This window comes from Lagopus leucura, unplaced genomic scaffold (genome assembly GCF_019238085.1).
Source record: "Lagopus leucura isolate 7727_CA_CO unplaced genomic scaffold, USGS_WTPT01 Super-Scaffold_100009, whole genome shotgun sequence".
Classification (NCBI taxonomy): domain Eukaryota; kingdom Metazoa; phylum Chordata; class Aves; order Galliformes; family Phasianidae; genus Lagopus; species Lagopus leucura.
In genome coordinates this window covers 15829385-15854234 of record NW_024962266.1, presented here as the reverse complement: position 1 = coordinate 15854234, position 24850 = coordinate 15829385, and the positions used below count along the sequence as shown (strand labels likewise).

Here is a 24850-nt window from a genome sequence, read left to right as displayed (position 1 = left end):
TCGTGGCCGTCGCCCACCGGCAGAGCAGCCCGCTTGGGCTGGTGACACGAGGGCACGGAGCGGCAGGAAGTGTGTGTGTGCAGGGAGTGCCGGGAGAGCTGTGCCGTGTCCTCGGGCGGCAGCCGCTGCGGAGAAGTGACGGGATGGTCTGTGGTATTAACGTTAGGGACAAACCGGGTTTTTCGTGACAACCAGGTTTCCATGGCATGCTGTGTTTGGACAGTACGACGTGGAATGTGCTGCATGCAAGTGGCTGGGCTTCGGCTCGCTGCGTTGGCCCTTGGTCAGAGGTCAGTCCCGGCCCTGCTGGAGTCCCGTCTGTGTGTTTGGGCACACAGAACAATTGTGTAGGAAGTCACCTAGGGAGATGCCAGGAGGAAGTGCCGCGGGCAGTGTGAGGGCGGCGGGGCCAAGTGGGTGCCAGGTGACGGGCTGTGTTGGAGGTGCGAGCAGTGTGTGTGTGGTGAGCAGGGGCCACGCTGTGGCACAGAGACAGATACGTGCATCTCATAAGTGGGAAAGGAAAATAAAGTAACCTCCTGCCGACAGATTGTCATGAAACTCAATTTTAAAGAATGTTTCAATCAGAAGGAAAATTAAGAAGCCCATCTGGCACCCACTGTAGTCAGGCACAGCTAGCAGCGTGTATGTCATTTGGCCAAATGAGGCCTCAGACATCCCAGGTGAGTTTTGGACTTTTCCATAGAGTTTTTCTAGATTTCATAAAAAGAATAAATGTATGTATGTATGTATTGTAAGTGAGACTACGCTGCCTCTGGGAGACCTGAGAGGAAGAACGTGCCTTTCCAAGTTTTTATTTAGTAACTGAACAATTGAATAAATACTTAATTTAGCTTATTTGCACGGTGTCTGGAGTGGAAATTGGGAATGATTTTCAGAAGTGTGTCTCATCCTTGCCTGCACCATTTGATGTTCACTGAAAGTACCAGGACGCAGGCCAGGAGGTCCACACCAGGACTGCAGGTCTGAAGGCACTGTGGGTGAACACTGCTCAGAGCATTGCAAGCATTACCAAGAGCCCTTCTGTGCTCCAGAGCGATTAGTGCTATTAATAGCTATCAGGAAAAAAAAAAAAAAAAGTTTTCTTCTGACACTTTCTATTGAGTTTGGATCAAGATCTTATGGCTTTTCACTTTTTATGAAATGAATGAAAGCTTGATTGTAGCTGAAGTATTCTTGTATTCATGCCATATGCTTTTTGTTAGGTTGTATCCATCACTGTCATAGTGACATACAGCAGGAGCTGTCTCTCTCATTTCTCTCTTGTTCTCTCATTTCCACTTTTTCTGATGTGACTTATTTCTGTGCCATCACCTGGCAATCACAGACTGTTCTGCTCATTGCTGTTTTAGTCTGTTGGGTCATCACTGCAGATATAGCCTTGCTTGGGTCTGCAGGGCATGAAATAAACCATTCCTCCCTCCAAAACTGAAAGTCCAGCAAAACAGAGTTAATAAGAAGAGAATTATAATATATATTTACTGTTAAGACCATCTTAAAAATTATTTTATTTGTTTAGCTGGTGGAGCTCCATGTTTTTTTTGTCCCAGAGGAAGTGTGGAACTTCAAGCTGAATACAGTTTCTGTGGCTCTTGCCAGCAAATTCATCTCAGCTGGGTTTATAAGGTGAGCACACTCTTACTCCCAAATGTTGTAACACCTATAAAATATTTACTTGGTTGGTCCTCTATCTTGTCTTGCAGTCAATCTCCTCTGTTCATATGCAAAATCTGTCAACAGGATTTGCAGGCTTCAACTCATTTAAATTTAAGTTTGTATTGTCCCCTGAAGACAATATATTATGTAACTGAAAAAATTGGCAGCAGCCAGGTGTGAGCATTTAGAGCAGAATGTATTCATTCTTGCAGCTTCTTTTGTTGAAATGCTGCTCAAAACCAAATAAAGTAAGTGCACGTATCCACTCTAATGTACAAATCTCCAGTAGAGGTGCAAAATACATAGAAGGAGTGGTAAATCATTTCACGTGTCTGCCCTGCATACTCTGGAGTAAGTTTATTTCATTAAGGCTCCGTAAATTAGGATTCTAATTGATTTCAATGAGTTTGTAACACGAGAGAAACATGGATCTATTAGAGCAGGTCCAGAGGGGAGATGATCTGGATATCCTCTCCTGGCTGGAGCTCCTTTCATATGAAGACAAGCTAAGTGATCTGGGCTTGTTCAGCCTAGTAGAGGAGAAGACTGCAGGGAATTATTATTACAGCCTTTCAGCAATGAATGGGGCTTGTAAGAGGGAGGGGGAGAAACTTTTTACAAGGCCCTGTAGCGACTGGACAAGGGATGACAATTTTAACTAAAAAAGGGTAGATTTAAATTAGGTATTAGTGAGCACTTCTTCACAGTGAAAGTGATGAGGCACTGAGCAGGCTGCCCGGAGAAGCTGTGGATGCCCCATCCCTGGAGGTGTTAAAGACCAGGCTGGATGGGGCCCTGGACAGCTTCATCTAGTGGGAGTGACCCTGCTGTGACAGGAATTGGAACCAAATGGTCTTTGAGGTCCTTTCCAACCCAAGCCATTCTGCAGTTCGGTGATATGTCCAGGTATTTGTTGCATACTAAAGAGTGTAAAGTAATTAATTATTAATTATTCAGTGGTGCAATACAATGCTGCAGTACATAGACTCTAGCGGTAACTAACACTGGACCAGCTTATCACTGTCTTTAAAAACATAAAATATGTTAAGAACCTTCTCTTAGTTTAACCTGGGAGAGGGAACGGCAGCCCTGCCGGTGCAAATCGTGCTGATAACTCTGCCCATCCAGTTTGGTGATCCTATTACTGTGTGTGTCAGCTCAACAAAGGACTGCCAGATGTAAGTACAGGCCACTTCCAGTAATCATGAAATTAGAGGAAAATATTAAGTGTATAATCATCTGCAGCTCAGGGTTCTTGTTCCCGTGAACTTGATTTCTCAGCATACATGATCTTTTATTTATTCCTCATTCCTCACCACAGAACCAATACTTTTGTTATTTCTAGATGAGATTGCTGCAGTAAACTCTAGTTTGCATCATTTTTAAAGGAACACTTTGAAGGAAATGACTCAGTGTGACTAGGCTTCTGTTAGCCAGTGGCAGCAAGTAAGAAATACATCATTATATGTTCATAGCAGCTGCAGTAGCAAACATTTTTCAATTAATTTCTGTTGTGTATTCCAGGTTCTATATACCTTTTCTTCTGTGATACATTATCATAGTTACTTGACTGTTTTCCTTGCTGTTCATACATACCTTAGATTTAGATTTCTGTGCTCATTTGAAAGGGCATTATCAGTGAAGGATGCACAATTTTAGAACTGCCTCTAAAAGAGTTTGCAATTTTTGGATTTCAGCAGATAGTTCAAAGGACATATCTTCTTTGAGAAATCAGTTTGAGAAAAGGTTAGAGGAGACATATTTGAATTACAGATCATCTCTCTTCTCACATACGACCCTGGCAGGGTGTGTGTTGAATTATGTTTTCATCTTTCACATATTTCTTTATACACTTGAAATAAATGACATTAGGGCCAAAATCTGCATCGGATGTGGGCAAAAAGTGGATAGCAAAGAAATAAGCAGAAGCTAAATGTTCAGGGACAAAGTAGGATGGCCTAGATATGTCCACTCTGCAGACTGCTTGGCCCTGGGTGTCCTGAGCTCCTGTGCTGCAAGGCAGAATTATAATCCTGAGGAGGGTCCTTTGAGTCCCATGTGTGAAATAACACGTAGGAAACATTGTAGCTCACTGAAACACAGTTTTTATTGCGTGCAACTGGGGGTGTTTTACATATAATGGACATGAAGGCATAGAGTGCAACTTTGCTGGGTCAGTGCTGAAGATCTGCCCAAGATGAAGGGTTGGTATGTCCTTGTCCATACTATTTACTGAGAACGGTATGTCCCGTACCCCAAGCTATATCTGAGCATCACTTGAAGAGTGACAGCTGGCCTGGCCCAAAACCCTGGTAGGTATGAAATGCTGCTAGGTAATGTACTAACACTTCAGCAGCGTGGATGATTAACAGTCTCGGGCCTGATTTTGTTCCCTGGTTTGTTTTATATGGCAACATAGAAGCAATTAGAACTGCTCATGTTGTGATGCAGAGCTTTTGTGTGACTCTTGCACATTTGGTTTCAGTCTGTGGAGGTGCATATTTATTATTGGAATTGAATGCACCCTCAGCAGGTTTGCAGATGACACCAAGCTGAGCACTGTGGTTGATACTCTGGAGGGAAGGGAAGCCATTCAGAGGGACCTGGACAGGTGAGGAAGTGGGCCCGTGCGAACCTAATGAGGTTCAGCGAGGCCAAGTGCAAGGTGCTGCACTTGGACCAGGGCAATCCGAAGGTATTTATATAAACTGTGGGAAGGTTTCCTTGAGAGCAGTCCTGCAGAGAAGGACTTGGGGGTCCTGATGGACAAGGTGCTGGACATGAGCCAGCAGTGTGCATTTGCAGCCCGGAAGGCCAACTGTGTTCTGGGCTGCATTAAAAAAGAGGTGGCCAGCAGGAAGAGGGAGGTGATTGTCCCCCTCTACTTGGCTCTTGTGAGGCCTCATCTGGAGTACTGCATCCAGGCCTGGGGCCCCCACCACAAAAAAGATGCAGAGCTCTTGGGACAAGTCCAGAGGAGGACCACTAAGATGATCAGAGGGCTGGTGCACCTCTGAAGAAAAGTTGAGGGAACTGGACTTGTTTAACTTGGAAAAGAGAAGGCCCTGGGAAGACCTCATTGTGGTCTTCCAGTACTTGAAGGGAACATGTAAAAGGGAAGGGGAAAGACAGTGGTAGTGATAGAACAAGGGGGAATAGTTTTAAACAAAGATAGGGGAAGTTTAGAATAGATATTTGGAGGAAGTTTGTCATGCAGTGGTGACGCACTGGAACAGGTTGCTGTGCATGCCCCATCCCTGGAAGCATTCAAGGCCAGGCTGGATGTGGCTCTGGGCAGCCTGGTCTAGTAGTGCCTGGCAACCCTGCCAATGGCAGGGGGGTTGAAACTGGATGATCTTTGAGGTCCTTTTGAACCCAGGCTGAAAATATGATTCTGTAATATGACGATTTTGGTACTGAGTTCATTACTTTGATATTTGCATGATTTCCTGTAGTAGATTAAATTATCTAATTTGTATTTGCATAAGCTCTCTCATCCTGAAACTATGATAGAAATGTTTACAATACAGTGTTTGGTTTTGATTTAAAATACATTTGCGTGTACATATACACACACCCTACTATAAATTAGTGTTGGAGAAGAGAAAACCAAAGGAATGTGCTTGGCACTTAAGGTGATGAATTATCCTGTTGTCCTTAGTGCTTAAATGTGGATGTCCGACAGTCCACCCAAATGGAAATGTATGACTGTAGTTTCCAATGCTTTTGTTATTCATTCCTAAAGGATTCCTAAAGGAATCTTTTTCAAATTTCAGACACTCTCATATACTCGCTTCATATGGGATTCCTTAAGTATGAATATTGCTAGCTGATGTTATGACAGCCTTTGTAATACAGTCTACCATAACATGATACAAAGTACTGATTTCTACCACACCAAACATCTCTACCTATAAGTAATAAGGTACTGTTTCAGAAAACAGTTCCCTTTTTTGTTCATTCTTTCCATGCAAACTAATATTTAAATATCATTATCTTTCCCCTCTTACTAGCTAGCCATCATTGTTTGATCTTACAGATGTATTAAAGAATAACTACATTCTAGGGTGTCTCCTCACACTACATTAAGAATGCTACGGGAGAAGCTTGGAGAGTACCTGGGTGGAGTTGCAGTTGCAGACAAATTCCAATTTTTAAAATGCATTGGGAAAAAGCTTGCAGTGGTAAGTTCATTTATATATATACATTTATATGTATATATATAAACATTTATATATATATATATATATATTTTTTTTTTTCCTTTAATGCACTTCTGCTTTATAATGTAAACTATGGATTTAGTCCCTATCATTTAGAAAATACCATAGAATCGTATGTAGGTTACTTCAAAAGTAATGCCTCCTGTTTATTTTCATGGAAAATACAACATGCACAAAGAGAATAATAACATTATTTGATAGAACAAATTCTCAGCTGCACAACACTATTTTTCAATGTAGTCACCACCATTAGCCAACTGTGTAGATGAGTTGATTGAGAGTCACTTTTCATTTCATGATATGACAGCTGCATATGAGCTGTACAAAACATGGCTTGTCTTTCACGTTGCTGAAATGCACCTCCCACCACTTCTCTGTGCTCACATTCACTGTTTGGTCTCCATAAACATTCAGCAAGCATCAATGAATGTTAGTGGGTGCCATTGCTTCCTTTTAGAGGAGTTCATTGACACACCTTTGCTTCATCCGTACTTCCATGTCAGACACCATTCTGATAGACTGCCCCTCTGCTGCCATCTGTCGTATGGCAACAGAATTTAATGGGATGTTGGTGAGAAGGTTCAACCTCTACTGCCATCCCACCAACATCCACCTCTGACATTGTGGGCCAATGTAGTAAAACAGGAGGCACTACTTTTGGAGCAGCCCTTGTAGAACAACTTGGGTTGGAAGGGACTTTAATCATCATCCATTTCCAACCCCACTGCCTTGGGCAGGGATGCCACCACTAGATAACGTTAGGTGCTCTGTCACCATTCGTTTTTAGATGCGTTCAAGAATGAGCTCTTGTCTATTTCCCCAAATACAAACACACAGGTGGACAGGAATGTTATCCTTTAAATCATCAAATGTAATTAGTTGCAATCCAGTGGAAGATGCTAAGACAATAGGTTAAATGTAACTATTCTAGCTGAATAAAAAATATTCCCCCAAGGTCATTATTGCCAGTACATGGTTAGGAGTATGGCATTTGAAGAATTTGCAACGGAGTTGAGTAAGTCAGAATTCCTTAAAAGGGAGGAACCTGCAACCTGTCCAATAGCCTTTAAAGATCAGTCTCTGAATGAAAGCTTCTCTGAAGGTACATTTAATGTCCTTGAATCAGTCCACTAATACAGCTTGAGGAGGCTTATGCAATCAAAAAACTGTCTCTGAATCATAATTGTTCCTCACTCTGATTTTCTCTGTATTTAGCTATGTTACAAACTATAGCTAGAGTAAATAAACTTGAAAATCAGATTGACTGAAAGTGCATTTGATTAACACACAAAAAACGTATATATTTATGTATGTAGACAGATATATATATGGATACATGTATATAGATATTAAAGACTTTTTTCACCTGCTTGGAAATGGATTTGGAAATTAATTACAGGGCAGAAAGTTGGATTTGATTTCATTTATAGTCAGTATCACTAAAATTACCCATACAGAAATCCAAAATAAATACCAAGTAATGTGTAAAAAGTAGGTGGAAAGGCTTGAACAGGAGCTTCAGGACTGTGATGCAGCCTAAATCTGAAAATATGCATAAACCTTCAAACATTTCAGATATTTTTAACTGGATGATAGCAACTGAGATGGTATATTTTCTTCCTCACTGTTAGATCTGAGGTAAATGGAGAAATTTTCCAGCTCCCTTGAGAATGACAAGGGATTTAATAACATATTTTGCTTTTAATAGACAATGAAATATATTAGTAGGTACAAGTAAAGGTTTTTAGCAATGAATTAAAGATATAATTTAGCATTGCTTTATATTTGCTTTGTAACAGAGGGTAAAACAATGAACCAAATAACTAACAATGAACCAAATAACTAGTTTATTTATTGTTAGGGTCATGGTAACCTAATTGAATTACCTCTCCATGATCAAATATTTATTGAGTTTGTTTATTTTCTCAGTGTTCCATTTCACAACGTTTACAATGTAAACAGTACTGAGTTGTATTCTGCTTGCAAGTGTAGGTCTTCAAATGAAAAATGAACTGCAGCCAAAACTATTTTAATTTGTTCTTCCTTTTATGTAGTTTGTGTCTCATTGCGTGGCCATTTTTGAGAACAGAATTTGGCCCCATGTCTAATTCAGTTTTGTTATTTCATTGCTTAATTGCAAGCTCAGAATTTTTATTTTTTTTCTAATGGTGTTTTCTAATGGTCTTTCCAGTTTATATTGATTATCTTTGATTTATTTATTTTATAACAGCTGTTGAAATCTGAAAACATACATCACACAAAGAACAGCAAGGCAAAAAATACTATAAGACATAGGAGAATTATAAATTTTTTTTTGTATAGCCACCAAATATGCTGCATTGTTGTATGAGGTGAATAGTGACATTTATGTTAGACTTGGCATTTCTATTCAGAGTTGACTTGAAGCAACTTCTAGTAAAGGCGGACTTTCTACTGCTGTCACTGTTGGGTTGAGTCCTTTGAACCACAGCAGAAACACATACGTGTACTCTTGTGTGTCTGATTTAAATTTTGAAACACAGAATAGTTTTAGTGCCATGTCAGAAAAAAGAGAGTAGCATTCTATGTTTCTTCTCTCCATCAGGCTGTTGCGGAAGAAAAATGTAGTATGTAAAGACAGAAAATAGAATACAAATTAGCAACATTAATTATTAAATGCACAACATTATTGGTAAGAGAAGTATTTTATCAGTTATCTTCTGTTTTTTATCTTCCAGGTGAAAGCAAAGCAAGAAGCAGAGCTGAAACTGAAGTCATTTGCTCCCCCTTATGTATGTATTTTATGGCATTTAAGATATTATTTTCAAAAGCTTTGCACATTTCTTCTTTTATGTCTGGTTAATATACTGCATATTTTAGGCACTGTATCCTGAATTATATTTATTACCTCAAGTGGACTATTTTGAAGATGTTTATCCATTATCATCATCAACACAACAAAGACATCACTTTAATGCAGAAACTAATAGGTATGGTCATGGATCAAGACTTCCTAACCTTCCCCAACAGAAAACTGAAAGCAAACAATTTTTAGAAGGCATACAGAGCAGTCATCAGCTAGAAAATCAGAAAGTGTACAGTCCTGCAGGAGGGTCTGAGAAGGAATCTCTTCCTGTATTGCATATGAGTCATGAGCAAGACCACAACACGATTACAGAAACACAGGCACAGTTCAGAGTGAAAGGTATGTTTAACCAGTGCAGTGAAGAAAAAGAACTATTATAGTTAACATTTACCATGAAATAATATTTCTCTTTTCTATATCAATTATTTTGTAGAACAAATTGGATCCAAGGGATCTCTCTTCACAGCAAGTCTTTTAAATCCTGTAGATAAAGGGACTGGAAAAAGCTGTATAGGACAAAAGAACTCCCAGCACAGCCATCTCAGCCAGGATCCAAAAGAGCCTCCTGCTCCTAAGTGGAATGACAAAGCCAAAGGAACTGCTCTTCATGTAAACCACAGTGATAAACAAGACCAAAATAACCAAACACATCAAAATCACATGACAAATCCAAAGGGTACGGTTCACTGTCATCTTGTTGCTAAACCAAGCTTTCTAGAAAATTGGCAGAGTAAAGCTAAATTTAAAAAAATCTGTTGGTACAGCATAAGTTGAAATATTGCTGTCAGAGCAGTACTCTAATTTTTAAAATAATATTATCTTTCAAAGAAGGTAATGATCCTGTAATTCAAAAGCAATTTTAAATGAAAAAAAATTGTTATCAGGAAACCATGGAAAGCAATTCATTCACTTCATCTTTCATTGTTATCCATGGCTATGTTGCTACTGAAGGGAAATTGCTTTCTACGCTCTCTCCTACGTAATGTGGATTTACTGTTATTTAATATTAGTGAACAGTGGCAGTTCTAAAATTGAGAGGCAAGAGAACTCTTTGAACAGACTACAGTAAAGATAGTACAAGAGTATGGAGGGATTTAAAGCTCACATAAACTGGGTAGCAGTTCTGCTCCCAGATAGAAAATGTCTGAGAGACATCTATTGACTATTCTCTATAAAATGGGGTGCCTTAGGATATTGAGGGAAATTAAGTCTCTAAACTGTTATCTGATGTTCTTAATGGTCCTAAATTTCTAGTAATTACAAATGAAGAAGTGACCAAAGCATTCAAATTGGATTTGAGTGACCACTATTAAATTAGCATCAAAATGATAAAATACATTATTAGGAAATAATTTTGAAAGACAAATCTTAATATTTGTGTATAATTTTACAGTTAATATAAAAAGGTGAACCTTCTTTTGTTGCAAATTTTTAACAAGGAATTATTAAAGGAGATTATATTCAAGTTTGTCATAGTTATGGGCACTTTACTGATCTCATTTAAAATTATTCTTGATAAATAGTATTTTGAGTAAGAAAACAAAAAAATTGATGTTGTGTTCTTTGAGACATGTCTGAAGAGTGTGTTAGAAAAGGCTTTTCAGTTTCCACTCATAATCCATAAAAAATAGTGTTGTCCCTCCATTATCATGTCAACTTGAAGTTTGAAGCCTGTCAATACAGAAACACATATATATGTGTATTTACATATATACGTGAAAGTTTTCCATAACTTTGTTTTGAATGATGAAGGATGTGGGATTTTGTTGCATAAAGTGTAGGCGAAGTCTGTCAGCAGTTTTCTTCTGAAAGATTTACTGTATACAACTTAAAGCTGATAACATTCAAATGCAGAATGTTTTGCTGGCTTTCTTTACCAGTTTGTCAGAGAATTTCAGTCTCTGAAAGGCAGAAAGTAGTAAGAAACGTAATTTAAATTATTTCTTTATCTGCTGTAATGTTTCTCTGCTAGTTACCAGAATGAGATGGATACAAATTGTTAAAACAAGTTTTTTTTTCATTTATTTATTTCCTAAATCACAAAAACATGATTTACCCCAGAGATAATCTTAAGTATTGAACTGACTTATGGTCAAAAGTGCTTGAAGTTTATGATTGTAATCTGTATGTTTTGGTTATCACTATCCTGTCACAGAACTGAACAGCAGGCTAATTACAAACGTGGAAAATAATGATCACCAAAAAGATGGCAAACTAAGAGGAGACAGAACACAGCATTCTGGAATTCTTAGAACACTGGAAGACCAAACCACAGAATACATACACAAAAACCAAAGGTTAGTAAATAATGATTCTGACAAAACATTGAATACCATCAATTCATGACTAGAAGCTTATTTTACCAGCTTCAAATAAGTGAAAGAAAATGGAAAATAAACCCCACATCATTCCATTAATTATCACATAATTCTTCAATTTTATCTTTAGGTTGCTGCCATACAGAACTAGCAAGTCTGTAACAGTTCTTGGTGAAAACCTGGATGGTGAGGTTTGTTTTTCAAATTAGAATGTCTTTGCAATGTGGAGCAGTAAGCATAATCCTCCACCTAGAAAAAGGGTGATTTTATAAGACAAGTAACTCATTAGAAATATGAAATGTTTGATGTACATTTTACAAATATGAAATGTTTGATGTACATTTTACAGTAACTGAGTAAAGTTAATTCATTCTGTGCTACTTTGGAGATTTGCTAAGGAAAAATCAACTATATTTCTAAATAATGAAATCATGGGAAGTGATACCTTTGGTTATAATCTATTTATATAGCAACCACCTCAATCTTATTAATATCAGCCAATTTATTTATTATTATTTACAATTTCTTGATAGTGACATTGTATTGACTTTACCAATGGCATTTTCTATAATTTAGTTATTTCCAATGGGATAAATATTAGTTTTTATCTCACGCAAAACATTTCATTAAAAATACAAAATTATTTAAAGCATATGCATGGAATTGTCATAGCATCAGAATAAGGACATATTTAGGAAGACACAGTCTGCAGTCATACAGCCTAATATCTTCACTATTACTTTGTCACCTGTGAGCTATTATAAGTTCTAGTTTAGAAATGGGCAGTCCAGCTTTTGTTACCCAATGAGCATAGTTTTAAAGCCAGTTATTTCTGGTATCATATGGGTATGTCAGCATCTGGTGAAGTGGACGTGGACAAGAATATTTAGCAATAGTGTACAACTTGGACCTTGTGTTTTCCTCTGCAGTTTCAGTGTTGACTGTTCTGATTCTGTTAGCAGATGTCCATCTGTTTGGAATTTAGTAATCATTCCTACAGGTAACACAGAATAAAAAAGAGATTGTATTCAGGATCCATTAATCCCTCACAATCACTCAGACCACTCTCAGAATGTATGTTTAATGTAACTGTTCTGGATTGTAAATCATGTACTTGTCTTTTGACTCACTAGGCAAATGACAACAAGCAAAATGATCCTACTTGTCCAAAAGAATATGCTTCTCCTCCTAGTCTACCTCTTCTGGCAATTTCTGTAAGCCCAGCTCAAGTTCCAACAGTTCAGGCAGAAAGTATGTGCTTCCAAGAAACTTCTGGGGAGTTAACATGCAATCAAGATTGGTTAATGAAGATGGAAATACTTACCTTTTGAAAGAATTTGTGCATATATTTACTCATCAGATTGTTACAAATTTTGTGTTTGGAAAATGGGGGAGATAAGGAGGGAGACTGGGTTAAATACTGTTGGTTTACATTAGAATGTAGCAAAGAAGGTCACTTGCTGATTCTCCTATAATCCAACTGAGGATCAATATATCAAAAATGTTCGTGATTGACCTATAGTTGCACACTAGTTAAAGTCTGAGATATTATCTTACCTATTTGCCATCTATCGTTTAAGGCAAGATTTTGCTACAGATTTTATCAGAAATATTTTAAGCAGGAAGTAATCCTCAAGAGGTTTTTTTATCCTTATCTGTCAGGAGTTTTCAATGCATATACGTCTAAATAGTTTTTGAAAGTAATTATTCCAATATGTTCCACAGGCATTTAACAGGATTTGTACTGTTTGCATGTATATAAATGCCTGAATGCATGCTGGACTTCTCATTTTCTTCTAATGTGACAGCCATTTCCAAAATTTAGATGGTTTATTAAAATAAAAGATTTTCTACTGCCTATTCTAGCAAAGTTTTTGGCATGATATATGATGGGTGAATTATAAAAACCTTGATTGATTTTTCCTCCTTGCAGTATCCGGATGATTGCTAAATATAATTGTAATATCTTTAGAAAACAAGATGGTAGAACAATTGGAACAAATGAAGAAGGACAGAAGGCTCATGGAAAAAAACAGAGAAGAGCTGGTCAAAAAAGTGAAAACACTACTGGAACAAAATAAACTGAAGAGATATCATGGTACACTTTTAATTTATTTTGGAATTTGGAATAATAGAGAAATGCTGAAACCTATGTGGAAATGTTAGTCAAATTCTTTGTCAGTGAGTTTAATTACAGAAAGCACAGCTGGCTAAGCAAGAGCTCTGATAATGAGAAGGCTCATTAGAAGAAATAGTATGGTAGAAAGGCTGAAATGTCTTCTCAAGCACTTCTGTGGCAGTCCTATAAATCTGAAAATACTGTGGCTTTTATAAACCAAGTTGTGTCCTGGGTACATACAGCTCCCAAAGAGCTACTGCTGGCTGTTGTATGTCAGATCTCAAAACTGCACTCTAAAAATCCCTTTAGTTGATGCTTGCCAAGGTTTTGGCATGTTGATAGCCCTTCTGTTCTAATTGCAAGATTAATGCTTTCTTTTCTTTTTTTTTTTTTTCCCCTGCTATCTAATGTATTCAGCATATGGCATGCTGAATTAATAAGCCTATCATGGCAAGTCTGACAAATCTTGTTTTTTTTTTTTAACATAGGTAATTATTTCATTGAAATCTCACCTAAATTTTCTTTATAAAATTATTTTGAAGTTTATACTTAAGCTGCTTTCCTGAAGTCACATTCCAGTTATGCAGAGATTCGGTTTAATTACTGTGATGTTTCAAGAGTACTCTTTGTACTTAAATGCAGCTGAATCACTAGGAATCTCAACTGTTATCTAACTGATATGTAGCTTTGTCAAAGGGAAAAGACGTCCCATTTTTTCCAGTTGTCCTTTGAGGGCATGGCCATGCTGCATTCTACAGCATGGTGAAGCTGTAGTTTGAAAAAGAAAACTTGGTCACTTGAAGGAGAGAATCTGCAGTAGCATGAGTCTGCAAGGCAAGTTCAATTTACGCTGCTGAGATTGTCCTAAATGGTTCCTGCATTCTCTTAAAAAACACTACCCAGTTAGGTAAATTTAAGATTATTTCACAAGGATTTCAACAGCTTCTCAGGTTCTTTAAGAAGCATTAGTACCTCCAAATTATTTTTATCAGGCCTATGCAGTTTCAGAAGAGAGTGCATTCGTATTTTTTTCACAAGGTACAAAGGGAAGACTATGTTCTTTAGGAACAGCAATGCAGTCTGTATTTAATTTCATCCTAAGATTGCCATGCTGACAGTCATTTTTGGTTACATACTATATAGCGTTTGAACAGTGGAACTTTTTTTCTGGTAAGTTTCTAATGAAGCAGTTGTCCTGCTTTCCTAAAATATGCCTTAAAATAAATTTAACACACTGCAGAATAGCAGATGTATGTAGCCATCAGATTGCAACACCGCTATAAGCCAGCTTCTGCTAACATGTAACACAGCTCAAGAAATCATAGTTAAATTTTAAGGTAAATAACTGTTTCCCATAACCCTGGGACTTCTGTTCAAAATCTCTGGCCCTGCAGAGCTCAAATTCTGCATAAAGCCTTTAATGCTGCTACAGTGATGCTGTGGACTTCAGACTGTGGCAGGTATCCCAATCTTAACAGGTATGGAGGGCTTACACAGCTGAAATCTGCAGAATTGCCAGGCTGAACAGAATTTTGGGTTTTTGACCTTTTGATATACCTTAGGAGACAGAGAGAGCTTCATGTTGCAAGTCACTGTATGAAAATTCTAATGCACTTTTTGGGAATGTAATTTTAACAAAGATTTTCACAAATTGCTTTCTTTTTAAAATAAACTTACTGCTAATTTTTAATATCTGCATTGGCCAACTGAGTCCTGTGAGTTCAGTTTGTCATTACAGTCTTCAGTAGACCTTAAAATAAGACTAACATAGCCAAACATTATTATATATTCCTATGTAGATCGTGAAGAATGGAAGAAGAAATACTTTGAGGCTAAGAAAGCTACTGTTTCACTGGAGGATGTTTTAAGCAAACTGAGACAAGATTTAGAGCTTTGCCACCAGAAATTACTCTTGCAATTAGAAGCCAGATATTGCCGAAAACAACCAAACAATGCAACAAACGTGAAAGTACGTACTTAAATTATTTAATCTTTTTACACAACCTCTTTCTTGTATAAAATATAAATGAAAGTAACAAATTCATCATCAACCAGTGACTTCTAAACTAGCTATAACAGTCAAATATTCCTCAGTAACCTGAGGTGTGGCCACTATGAAGTTACTCCATCCTGTTCTTGTTGAAAAGGCTGAAGGCTTGAATCTGAGCTTTTGAGTCTTTCTGCTTTGTGTTTGTACAGCACTGTCTCATTACAGAACATCCTTTTGTTCAGTGCGATCTTTGAGTTGTTCAGTTCTGCATTGCTCTTATAATCCAAAATTTCACGGGAAGAGGTAATGAATTGTAATTATGCTTGAAGAAGAGACATCCCTGAAGTTTTTGAAATGGCTACACTTAGACTGTTGAGCAGCTGTGAGTTTTGTGTTGTGCTGCTGATGTCGATATAGGGGAAATTCATAGAGGAATCACAAAAAAAAACCAAAACTAACGTGCTTCCCAATAGTCACAGCTGCTAATTTCATAAATGCATCATAGAAGCAAGTATATTTGCAAATCTGAGTCTGGACTAGGAAAATATATGAACTGTAGGAAGTACATGGAGTATGTTATGCCTGTCTGAAAAGTGGGAGATGATAATCTATGATTGTACAATGCATATAAATGCACATTAACATAAATATCTAAAACATAAAAATATGAAGTTTTTATACTACATTTTTATTACAAGCTATGTCTAAGTATGCTGACTCCTTTTTGGAGAGTCAGAGTTCTTAGGCTCTTGGGCTGTGCACAAGGAGCCTTTATATATAAGATATGCACAACTTAAACTGCAAAACAGTATGCTGTTACTGAGGAGTTCTGATCTGAGAAGTGAGAGGGAGAAGGGAGGAAGGCCACTGGCTGCTGAGGGGAGCCACCCTCTGTTGGCAAGCAGACTGCTTCCAGACCTGGACAAGCAAGCGTGCATTGAAGCACGGAAGGATGGAAGAGAGTAGAACTGGAAAGACTCCAGAGGATTGTTTCTGAGGGGTGAAGTAGCACTCAGGGAATGAAGAGATGCCTTAATGCTGAACTATATTAAAGTTTTTGGGTTTTTTGTTTTGTTTTGTTTTTTTCATGTAGAATAACAGAATCATCCAGATTACTACAGTGCAGCATGAACTTGATCAACTGAAAAGGAAGCTGGATGATACAAAAATGAAACTCGTAATAGAAATTAAGGTACTCTGCCTTTGTTTTACCTTTTAATTGAAGCAGTCAAAATGTTACTACCTATTAAAATCTTCTCAAACATTAGAAGATCTAAATATTTGTTAAGTTTGTATTTTCAAGTTCTTATTGTATTCTTATTCTTATGGTATTAGTTATCATAACTTAGCACTTGAGCCAAATTACTTCAGAGCATGAAGTTTGGTTTTAAAGCTCTTACTTACACTTTCAAGGTACTATGTTGCAATCTCTTTCATAAGAAGTAATTGAAGAAACATACTAGGTGAGGTATACAGAAAAAAAAAGGCAGAATAATTTTCCAGGAAAATGCAAGTTGTTGTCAACTGCTTTATTCCATATCAGTGCTGCCTATGGCTCCCTTAGAAAGGAAGATGATGGTAGAGCCCTTCATAGTGGATAGCAGTCCAGCATTGAACGCTTGAAATCTCAGTGCTCTGCATCACAGAGATTGCCTGTGGCACTGAGTAATCTAGGGTGGATATGCTTCCTTCATTGTATTACAAGGAGTAGAAAAACCAATGAATTCCATGGTTAAAGAAAGACACCACGGCCAAGTGCTAAAACAAAGCTGTCTATCTAATTAGAGGTGTAAGATTTTTTTGAAGATAAAAGATGTATCCTGTATTCAGCCGTCCCGCATGAAAGTCAGTCAGTCTTAGCTACACAAACACATCAATTCCAAAAACTACTTTAAATTACAATTCCTTAAATGTCTGGTTCTTCTGCAGATGAGAAAGCAGGCAATAGCAGATTTACGAGCACTGAGAGCAGAACTGACACAGAAGAAGATTCATTCAGCTTTAATTCTCCAGTCTGGGAAATCTGGAATTTAAGAGCATGACTCAACAGTAATGTATACGGAAGCTCAGAACATCTGTGTTGCTTTTCGTACACTCTTAAATTTCTCTTGTAAAAAGGCATCAGCAATGCAAGTGATGTGGAATTTGTACACTAGCCTACTAAAGTACTGCAACTCACTTCTTTTTCAGTCTCATTACTGAAAGGTTTATCAGCTACATGAATCTACATTTTTAACCTAGTCATGTGTCTAAAACAAAACTATTTTTAAAATGTAAACCGGTGAATCATGTGACGTCACATCAGTATGCTGATGATCCTTCATACCTACTAAGCAAATAAACCTAAAATCTAAAGTCTTCTGTTCAGATTTTGGGGCACACATTTAATTTTTTGATACATGATTAGCATACATCTTACACAGAAGCAGAGCAGAAGTAATCTTTGCTTAGCTATTTACTGAAGTGTATTTTAGTCATGTGTATAATTGTCTATAAAATATCAATGTATTATTGCTACATTATTAAGTATGAACAAAATCTTTTGGTTCTTTCATATCTAGATGGTTTTATTTCCTCTCTCAAAGGAAAGCTGCATAAACATTAGACTTATTCTGTAATTAGTGGAAGATGCAAGCTTTGTCTTCAATAAGTTATAATTATGATCTTGGTGCTAAGTACTGTACAGTCTGCTTTCCTTTGAGTTCTTTTTCAATAAAGGATTTAATGAAGATTTTAGTGGTAAACTATTAATATTAAAATGGCGAAGCCAGCTCCGTGTATCTAATTCAAATTTAATTAGTAGAGTCACTCAAGCAGAGCATGGTTGTACTTTGGTTAGGAGACACTTCTGAGAAGCAGAGAAGCTGTGTGGCTGTAAGCTGTGAAACAAGTCATGCATAAACAGACAACAGCATTTATCAACCTTAGAAGGCAGTGTTTTATTTAATAAAAAAATCCTGTGGACAGCAGACAATCTCTCCATGACTGCTGTTACTTGAAAAGTTACACAATTGTTTTATTATTATTATATGAAAAACATTAACTAACTAGAATGAAAATACAATCCCCTTCTATCTCAGGGGAAACACCACATAAAAACAAAGTAAAGACAACTGAGTGGATCTTGTAGTGTGTGGAAAAATATGAAAGATGTATGCAGTTCATTAAATAAGCTGACTTCTAGTTTTGAGGAAGTAGAAAAGTTTGAAATGGTAGAAAACACCGTCCTTTCAATAATAATGCTATCTCTTCAAGATAAAGTCCAAGATTTTTGGCTTTTGAAACTAAAGAGTTTACATGATACACAGATATGGTGAAACTTGTGTTTACTGAACGCTCTTTTCTAAGAAGAAGAATGATAAAAACTTTAAGGGCAATTATTTCATGTTACATAATTCCTTTGATGTATGAAAGATTTTCTCTCTAAGCACAAGTTTCACCAAGCTGCACCTAAGCAGCAATCTGCCTATCAGTAATCTGTGTTGAGCCATACTCAGGAATGACTTTGCTGAAATACAGGTTGGGCTGGGAAGTCAGAAAGCTGAGTCTGCAACTATGTGACCATAGGTTGATTACCTGCTGCACCAGGCAGCCTTTTACAGGACCATTGTTATATGGGCCCTGTAAATTCACTCGGTCTTGTTACCAGATACACGCTAGGTTTGAGCTTTAAGTAGCTTACTATTGTTTTGAAAAATGAAAAAGATGAGAAGTCTTTTAAAGTGCAAAGGTAAAGCAACCTTGGAACTTTACAAAGAATGAAAATACAGTTTTACATACAAAGTAGCAAGATGAATTTCAGTAGTTCTCAAAGTTTTGATTGCAATCATGGTGTATTTATAAAAAATCAAAATCTGTCATGCTATATGCATCATCAGAAATGACCAATTTTCATAATCCTAAATCAAGTAGTTCACGATTTCATGTACTTACTTATGGTGTCAGGGCTTGCCACATTGCTTCAGTTTGTTTTTCTGCTACAGCTTCCCTGGAATAGTCAAGACTGTTTCCATTCCACATGCCAATGCCCCTTAGGCCTCGATTCTTCACATATGCTGCTTTTAGAGAGATGCTGTGAGGGTCATCATACCATACTTGGTGGAAGTGACCAAGAGAATCCTAAAAAAACATGCAAACAGATAATGTCAGTATACACTTACCTATATAAATATGATATATTAAAGTTAATTGAATTTTATTATACTTTCTATTCAATACAGTGAAAAGTACAATTATAAGGTTGGATATACAAGCTATGTGTATTTATATTACAATGCTTTCCTGATTTATGGTTGTTTCTCACTCAGGACAATTTAAAAAAATTAAGTCAAATACTTGGCTATAATTTTACATAGAGAATTTAAGTTATAAAAGAGTGATGCATTTTAACTGAAGTTAGAGGAAAAGACCTAACTAATCTCTAATGTTTCTTGTTAACTATAGCTATGATCTCAGACATGCTATCTAAACTAGCAGGTAAATTTAGTTAGAAACTATGTCCCTTTTTTTCCAGCAATAAATGGTTTTAGAGGTAGTTGTAAAACTCAAAGGAAAGTTATGTGGTCTTTACCTGGTCACTGCTTAACACCTTCTGATCTTACATAACTTACACTGAAAATTCTGCCCAAAGAAACCAACAGTGGTGTTAAGTACAATCATTGGTGGACCCTTTTAGTAGTTCTATGTAGAAATCAAATGCAGAAACGAACACCCAAGCCACTAGTTTAGAAAAACTTAAGAGCATCCTAGAATCTCTTTTGGTTTAAATTGGTCCTCAACATCAGAAATCTGTAACAGTGAAGAATCAAGCTAAAGGATTTCTTTGAACAAAATACCCTTTCTGACATGATACTTTTCCTCTCAAGAATAGCTGGGGAGCAGTGAAAACCTTAATTACTCCTGCAATCTCAGTCACCACATCCTCTTTTCAGACTAGAAACAGGGGAGATGGAAATCCAGTCATCTACTACATGGGGGGAAAAAAGAGAGACTAGAAAACACAAATGTCTAACCCTGAAAATTTTACAGTCAAAGAACTATGTCTCACAAACAAGTAGTTCACAACGTGTGGTGTTTTACGAAAAGACACATACCTTGTATTCATAAAATGGAGAGTTTTGTACCTCATCCCATAGTGCTCCTGAAATAGAACTGTTCACCTGCTTCATTATCGCTCCATACGGCACCTGATGCCCTGCAGCATCACTGCAAGGGGCACCACGGAATGGTACTTTGGAAAGGGAACAAACATGATCCTGAAGGAAAAGAAAAAGCAGAAGGCTGGAGTTTCACATTACAGTGTTATTGAACTCCAAAACAGCAGTACAGACAAGAACAAAGTCACAAAAGGCTCTGGGAGTACAAAACTCCTAGATCTTCAAGTATCTGTGCTAGTCATGTTGTTTCTAGACAGCAGTAAATTAAAACAGTTACATTTAAACCATAGTGTTACGGGATTGGTTGGTTCTCATTCAACTTACACAACTGTCTTACCTATTTCCCTTCCAATTCTAATTCACTCTTACATTTTTTTCTTAAGTACAGTGTAGTTTGAGATTCCATGATTTATCCATATGCTGCTCTACTGCAACAGCTATAGGTTTACTGTTGTTTGTTGCAGCTAATTAAGCAGGAAGCTTAATCACTGTGTTGAAAAGGCAGTTACAAGCATTGCAGAGACTACTTTGGACACCATCTCATCTCATACAGATAGCATCTATAGCTCTTTAGTCAGTCAAACATGTTGCTTGGGTATTACAGGGTTCAGGTTACCAATAAGGATGATAACTGCTAAGCAAACAGGGCAAGGAAAGGTATCAAGTCACAGCATTATGCTATAAGCCATCAGACCACAGTATTTCCTAATCCAAAAACAGGATTACTAGTATCTAGCTGGTTTCTTCCTTAGAAGAAAAAAAAAAAAAAAAAAGAAAAAAAAAAAAGTATTATTCATTTGCGGTTATACAGTTAATCTTACCTCGGATAGGTTTAGGCACATATAATCATAGCCATACCAGGGGACACCCATCACAAGCTTCTTAGGATCAATGCCCATAGTAATGTACTCTTCATACCCTAGTTTTGATGGAAGGAAAAATTAAAATGCATTAATGCATTTTCCGAACTGACTTATAGCCATAGTTAGCACAGGACTTGCATGATCCTTGGACAGAAACTAAGGTGTAAGCTCCTACCAGCACAGTCCCAAATTGGCTCTGTTCAAACTCTTCCAGTTGCCAGTAGCAGTCTTCTCAGCAGAGCTGATAAGCATTAACATATTCACAGTAATTCACACTATCCTCTCTAGGTATTCCTTAGCAAAAAACAACAACAACAAAAACCAGACAGCCCTGGATTGATCAGATTGATGATTCTCATTTGTCTCTCAGCTCACCTGTGCTGACAGTTCGTTATGGGACTGTGTGGGGAGCCAGATCAGAGAACTGATTCCAATTTAAAATCACTGCTTCTCTTTTATCCTCATTTTTAAACAATTCTATCTGTTCTGTAATCCAGCTCACTGTGTATGTGCATGAACAGTTGCACCAGCAGAAAATAAATCCACACTGTTGCCAAAGGAATCATTTCTTAAACTTCATCTTCAAAGGAATCTGCACTGCAAGGATGAGACAAGGTTCTTGCAGGTTCTTTGCAAGCCCAGGCAGACACCATTGATTTGGCTGCCTTTTGTCATGCTAGAAGTGTTCTTCCGCAGCCACAAATGCAAGATGATGATTTTACAAGTGAGAATGCAACTGCTAAAGGTCTATCCTCAGTGTTAGAGGGATCTGAGATGGTATTTTCCCAGCAGGACAACATGTATTTAAGGCTACTAGAAAACCTCAGTACAATCAAAAAATATTTCTAAGAAAAGGCAATCTTTTCTAACCATTCACATTGTGAATATACAAATATTTAAATTTCTGGACAGGTCCTGTCCTCACCAACTAAAGTCTGAAGGTAAGGAGCATTGGCTTTTGCAATACAGTCGGTCCAGATCTGGCTCTGCTCATCATAAGACATCACAAATAAGAAATCACAGGCAGCTGCAATCCCAGTGTAGTTGTAGCACCTCTTATCGATGCACGCAGGAGACCAGGCCACGTCAAATGTTACCTCAAGGAAGATCATATGTTAGTATCATGCACGGCACTTTGGCAGTCGTTTTCTGATTACAAAGAGCTGTAATTTTTAAAGACAGTATTTCCCAAACGTTGCACAGCGTTTAGCACACAGTGATACCAATAAAGTGTAGGAGAAGCTGCTCAGCTGACAAAACAAACTTTAGATAATAATCAGAGAGTGCCATTATTTGTGAATTCAAGACATGCTGTTTTCCTGTTTTTCCACAATTCACCACTTAATTTTCAAGAACCAAAGAAATTAAAATATAATGTCAAAATCATAAAAAATTTAGAAACCAGTTTACTGTTTTTTCACTAGAAGGCCCTACTTTAAAAGGATTCATTAGGCCGTACGAACTGGCATCTCAGTCATTGACAATAGCATTGTACCTACAAATCTCAGATAAACCCTTCTTCCATTTAAATTCAGATAGGTCAAAGAGGTGATTCTTACGACAGAATATCATATCTAACATCCATAATTAACCACTGATGATAATATCACACATTAGCTCTGCATGTCTTTTCATATTCGCATGCAGTGCTGTTAAAACTCCTTGTATTCCATTAAGCTAAGCTTAATGTTTGCATAAGGTACATTTTCATTACCTGTGATCCTGGAATTTCTTTGTGAAAAGCATCTGTAGTTTCTTTAACAAGCTCTGTTAATGCATAATACTCAGGAGAGGTTTCATTAACTTCTTGCTCTATATCTATATTAATTCCATCCATGTATTGTTTTTTGGCAAGGTCCACCTGCTGGGATATCCACACTGCTCTTTTAGCCGGGTCAACGATTTCCTTAAGAGGTACATCACCTAGGCAGGAGGGCTCCAAGAGTCAACATGTATTTGTATCACAGTATGGAGAAAAGATTTGTCTTTACTAAGCTAACTGTCACAGCCAGAAAATAAAAATCCCCACAAGTATACTGTGTAAAAATCCCCACAAGTATACTGACATCTATTTCATCCTTGTGCCATTCCTGGATAATAGAAAGGGCTTAATTTATTTTTTTTAAGTATAATTTTGAGAACCCACACCAGGAGAGATTACCAAATTTCTTTAAGACAGATACGTTTACAACAAAGTTCCTTTTGGATTTTTTTTCCACAATTTCAATCATCTCCTTCCTTCAGCCTACTACTCTCAGCCACTGTAAATTTCCTTTCTTGAAGTCAATTGATTTCCTGTATTTCCAGAGAGCCAGAAGAACTGCCTTTTTTTGCTTTGATGCACATGCATTTACATTTAACTCCTTTTCCACACTGTCATCTTTGATCCTGTTTTTGCCTTGACAGATCCTAGTCTTGATTACGGCACACATGTGCAGACTGACATGATGAACTTTGCCTTTCTAATGAGCTTTTGTACATGCACTTCCTGAGTATTCATGTTTTCAAACTCACACTTGTAACACACAATGATTAATTGAAAAATGCTAAAAATGCTAAATATAACTTGCAACCACTGTCTTTACCCTGTCTTCTGGGTATTGCACATGATATATAGAAGACAGACCCAAATATTTCTCTTCTACAGGCTTTTCCTCCTCTCTTCTTTCCTGCTCTCCTACTGCTGTGGTGCTCTCTGTTAGAGATAATGTCACTGGAATGGTTTTGTTATTACTGTGGCACAAAACGAGGTTGATTTTAATATTTTGCATTCTAGCACATGCAAAATGTCAAGGTAAGAGAACCCTGAGTGCACTACCCTCTTAGTAATTAAACTCCTCATTGATTTTTAATACCTTGCATAGCAGCAAACATGAAATGTCACAGTATTACAGTGCTATGTACGTTATGCTCCTGACAACTTACAAATACCCACAGTTTGATGAAGCAGCCCACCTTTCAGTACTACCCTGGCGCCTTTGGAATGAGCAAAGCACAGGAGCTCTGGATCGTATTTCCCAAAAGCCGCCACGGTTGTAATTTTTGACCAGTCATAGGATTTCCAGGCTTCTTTCCCCACATCGAACACAAAGACCTAGAGGTGGTAAGAGACCATCTCATCAATTCTAAACCCTTCTCCGTTGCAAAGCACGACTTTCTGCTGGACCAGTGCAGGGAGCCAAGAGCTGAGGTGCCCAGGGCTGCTCACGGCCACCACAAGAGCCCCAAACACCAGGCTCGCCCCGGACAGCCAAGGTCACCCCGCATTGCCACCACTCCCCCCCGCCAGCCGGCCCGCAGGATCAGCTCCAGCAGCACCGGGACGCGCACCTCGAAGCCGCCGGTGCCCGCGATGGGCTGGCAGAGCCGCGGGTCCTGGCAGGGACACGCAGCTGCGCAGCCCAGCAGCTGCAGGAGGCCGAGCAGCTGCAGGAGGCCCAGCAGCAACAGCAGCCCCGCACCCCCCCGGCACGCCATGTCACATCCCGCTGCTCGCTCCGCTTCCGCGGGCTTGCAGCTCCTCCCCGCAGGGCCGGGCCGGGTCCGGGCTGCAGGGTTCTGATTGGGGCGGTACGCGTGCAGGAGGAAATGATAATCTCCATTGAGGTGCTTTTAAAGAGCAGCGTTTTATTAAAAGATGAAACCGGCTTAAGGGAATC

The 24850-nt window shown here is 38.0% G+C and overlaps 2 protein-coding genes across 4 annotated transcripts; one reads left to right on the top strand and one right to left on the bottom strand.

Moving 5' to 3' along the window:
- Positions 1–197: 197 nt before the first annotated feature.
- Positions 198–17617, top strand: SPATA1 (spermatogenesis associated 1). The gene is made up of 13 exons (XM_042873455.1): positions 198–683; positions 1541–1647; positions 5744–5861; positions 8618–8671; positions 8760–9084; positions 9179–9421; positions 10901–11042; positions 11194–11254; positions 12197–12314; positions 13036–13161; positions 14982–15151; positions 16266–16364; positions 17102–17617. The coding sequence occupies exons 1-13, from the start codon at positions 576–578 to the stop codon at positions 17204–17206; spliced, it is 1776 nt and encodes a 591-aa protein (XP_042729389.1). The 5' UTR covers positions 198–575; the 3' UTR covers positions 17207–17617.
- CTBS (chitobiase) lies at positions 8098–24689 on the bottom strand. Of its 3 annotated transcripts, none has more exons than XM_042873453.1 (8): positions 24522–24689; positions 24147–24285; positions 22906–23114; positions 22117–22288; positions 21150–21247; positions 20266–20427; positions 19106–19291; positions 8098–8485 (listed from the first exon to the last, which is right to left on the bottom strand). In XM_042873453.1, exons 1-7 carry the CDS (start codon positions 24666–24668, stop codon positions 19106–19108), a joined length of 1113 nt encoding a protein of 370 aa, XP_042729387.1. In that variant the 5' UTR covers positions 24669–24689; the 3' UTR covers positions 8098–8485. The 3 variants fall into 3 exon arrangements, with proteins under 3 accessions (XP_042729387.1, XP_042729388.1, XP_042729386.1); XM_042873454.1 differs by lacking the exon at positions 8098–8485 and adding an exon at positions 8492–11312; XM_042873452.1 differs by lacking the exon at positions 8098–8485 and adding an exon at positions 11985–12057.
- Between the last annotated feature and the right edge of the window lie 161 nt (positions 24690–24850).

What these genes read in the sequence shown, in the direction of transcription:
- SPATA1 (XM_042873455.1), top strand. Translation starts at nt 576, where the DNA reads ATGTTTCAATCAGAAGGAAAATTAAGAAGCCCATCTGGCACCCACTGT. An exon ending in GGCACAGTTCAGAGTGAAAG is followed by an intron (nt 9,085 to 9,178) that starts GTATGTTTAACC and finishes ATTATTTTGTAG; the next exon opens with AACAAATTGGATCCAAGGGA. An exon ending in GTGAAAACCTGGATGGTGAG is followed by an intron (nt 11,255 to 12,196) that starts GTTTGTTTTTCA and finishes TTGACTCACTAG; the next exon opens with GCAAATGACAACAAGCAAAA.
- CTBS (XM_042873453.1), bottom strand. Translation starts at nt 24,668, where the DNA reads ATGGCGTGCCGGGGGGGTGCGGGGCTGCTGTTGCTGCTGGGCCTCCTG. An exon ending in CGGGCACCGGCGGCTTCGAG is followed by an intron (nt 24,286 to 24,521) that starts GTGCGCGTCCCG and finishes TACCACCTCTAG; the next exon opens with GTCTTTGTGTTCGATGTGGG. An exon ending in TTACCTTCAGACTTTAGTTG is followed by an intron (nt 21,248 to 22,116) that starts GTGAGGACAGGA and finishes CATCAAAACTAG; the next exon opens with GGTATGAAGAGTACATTACT.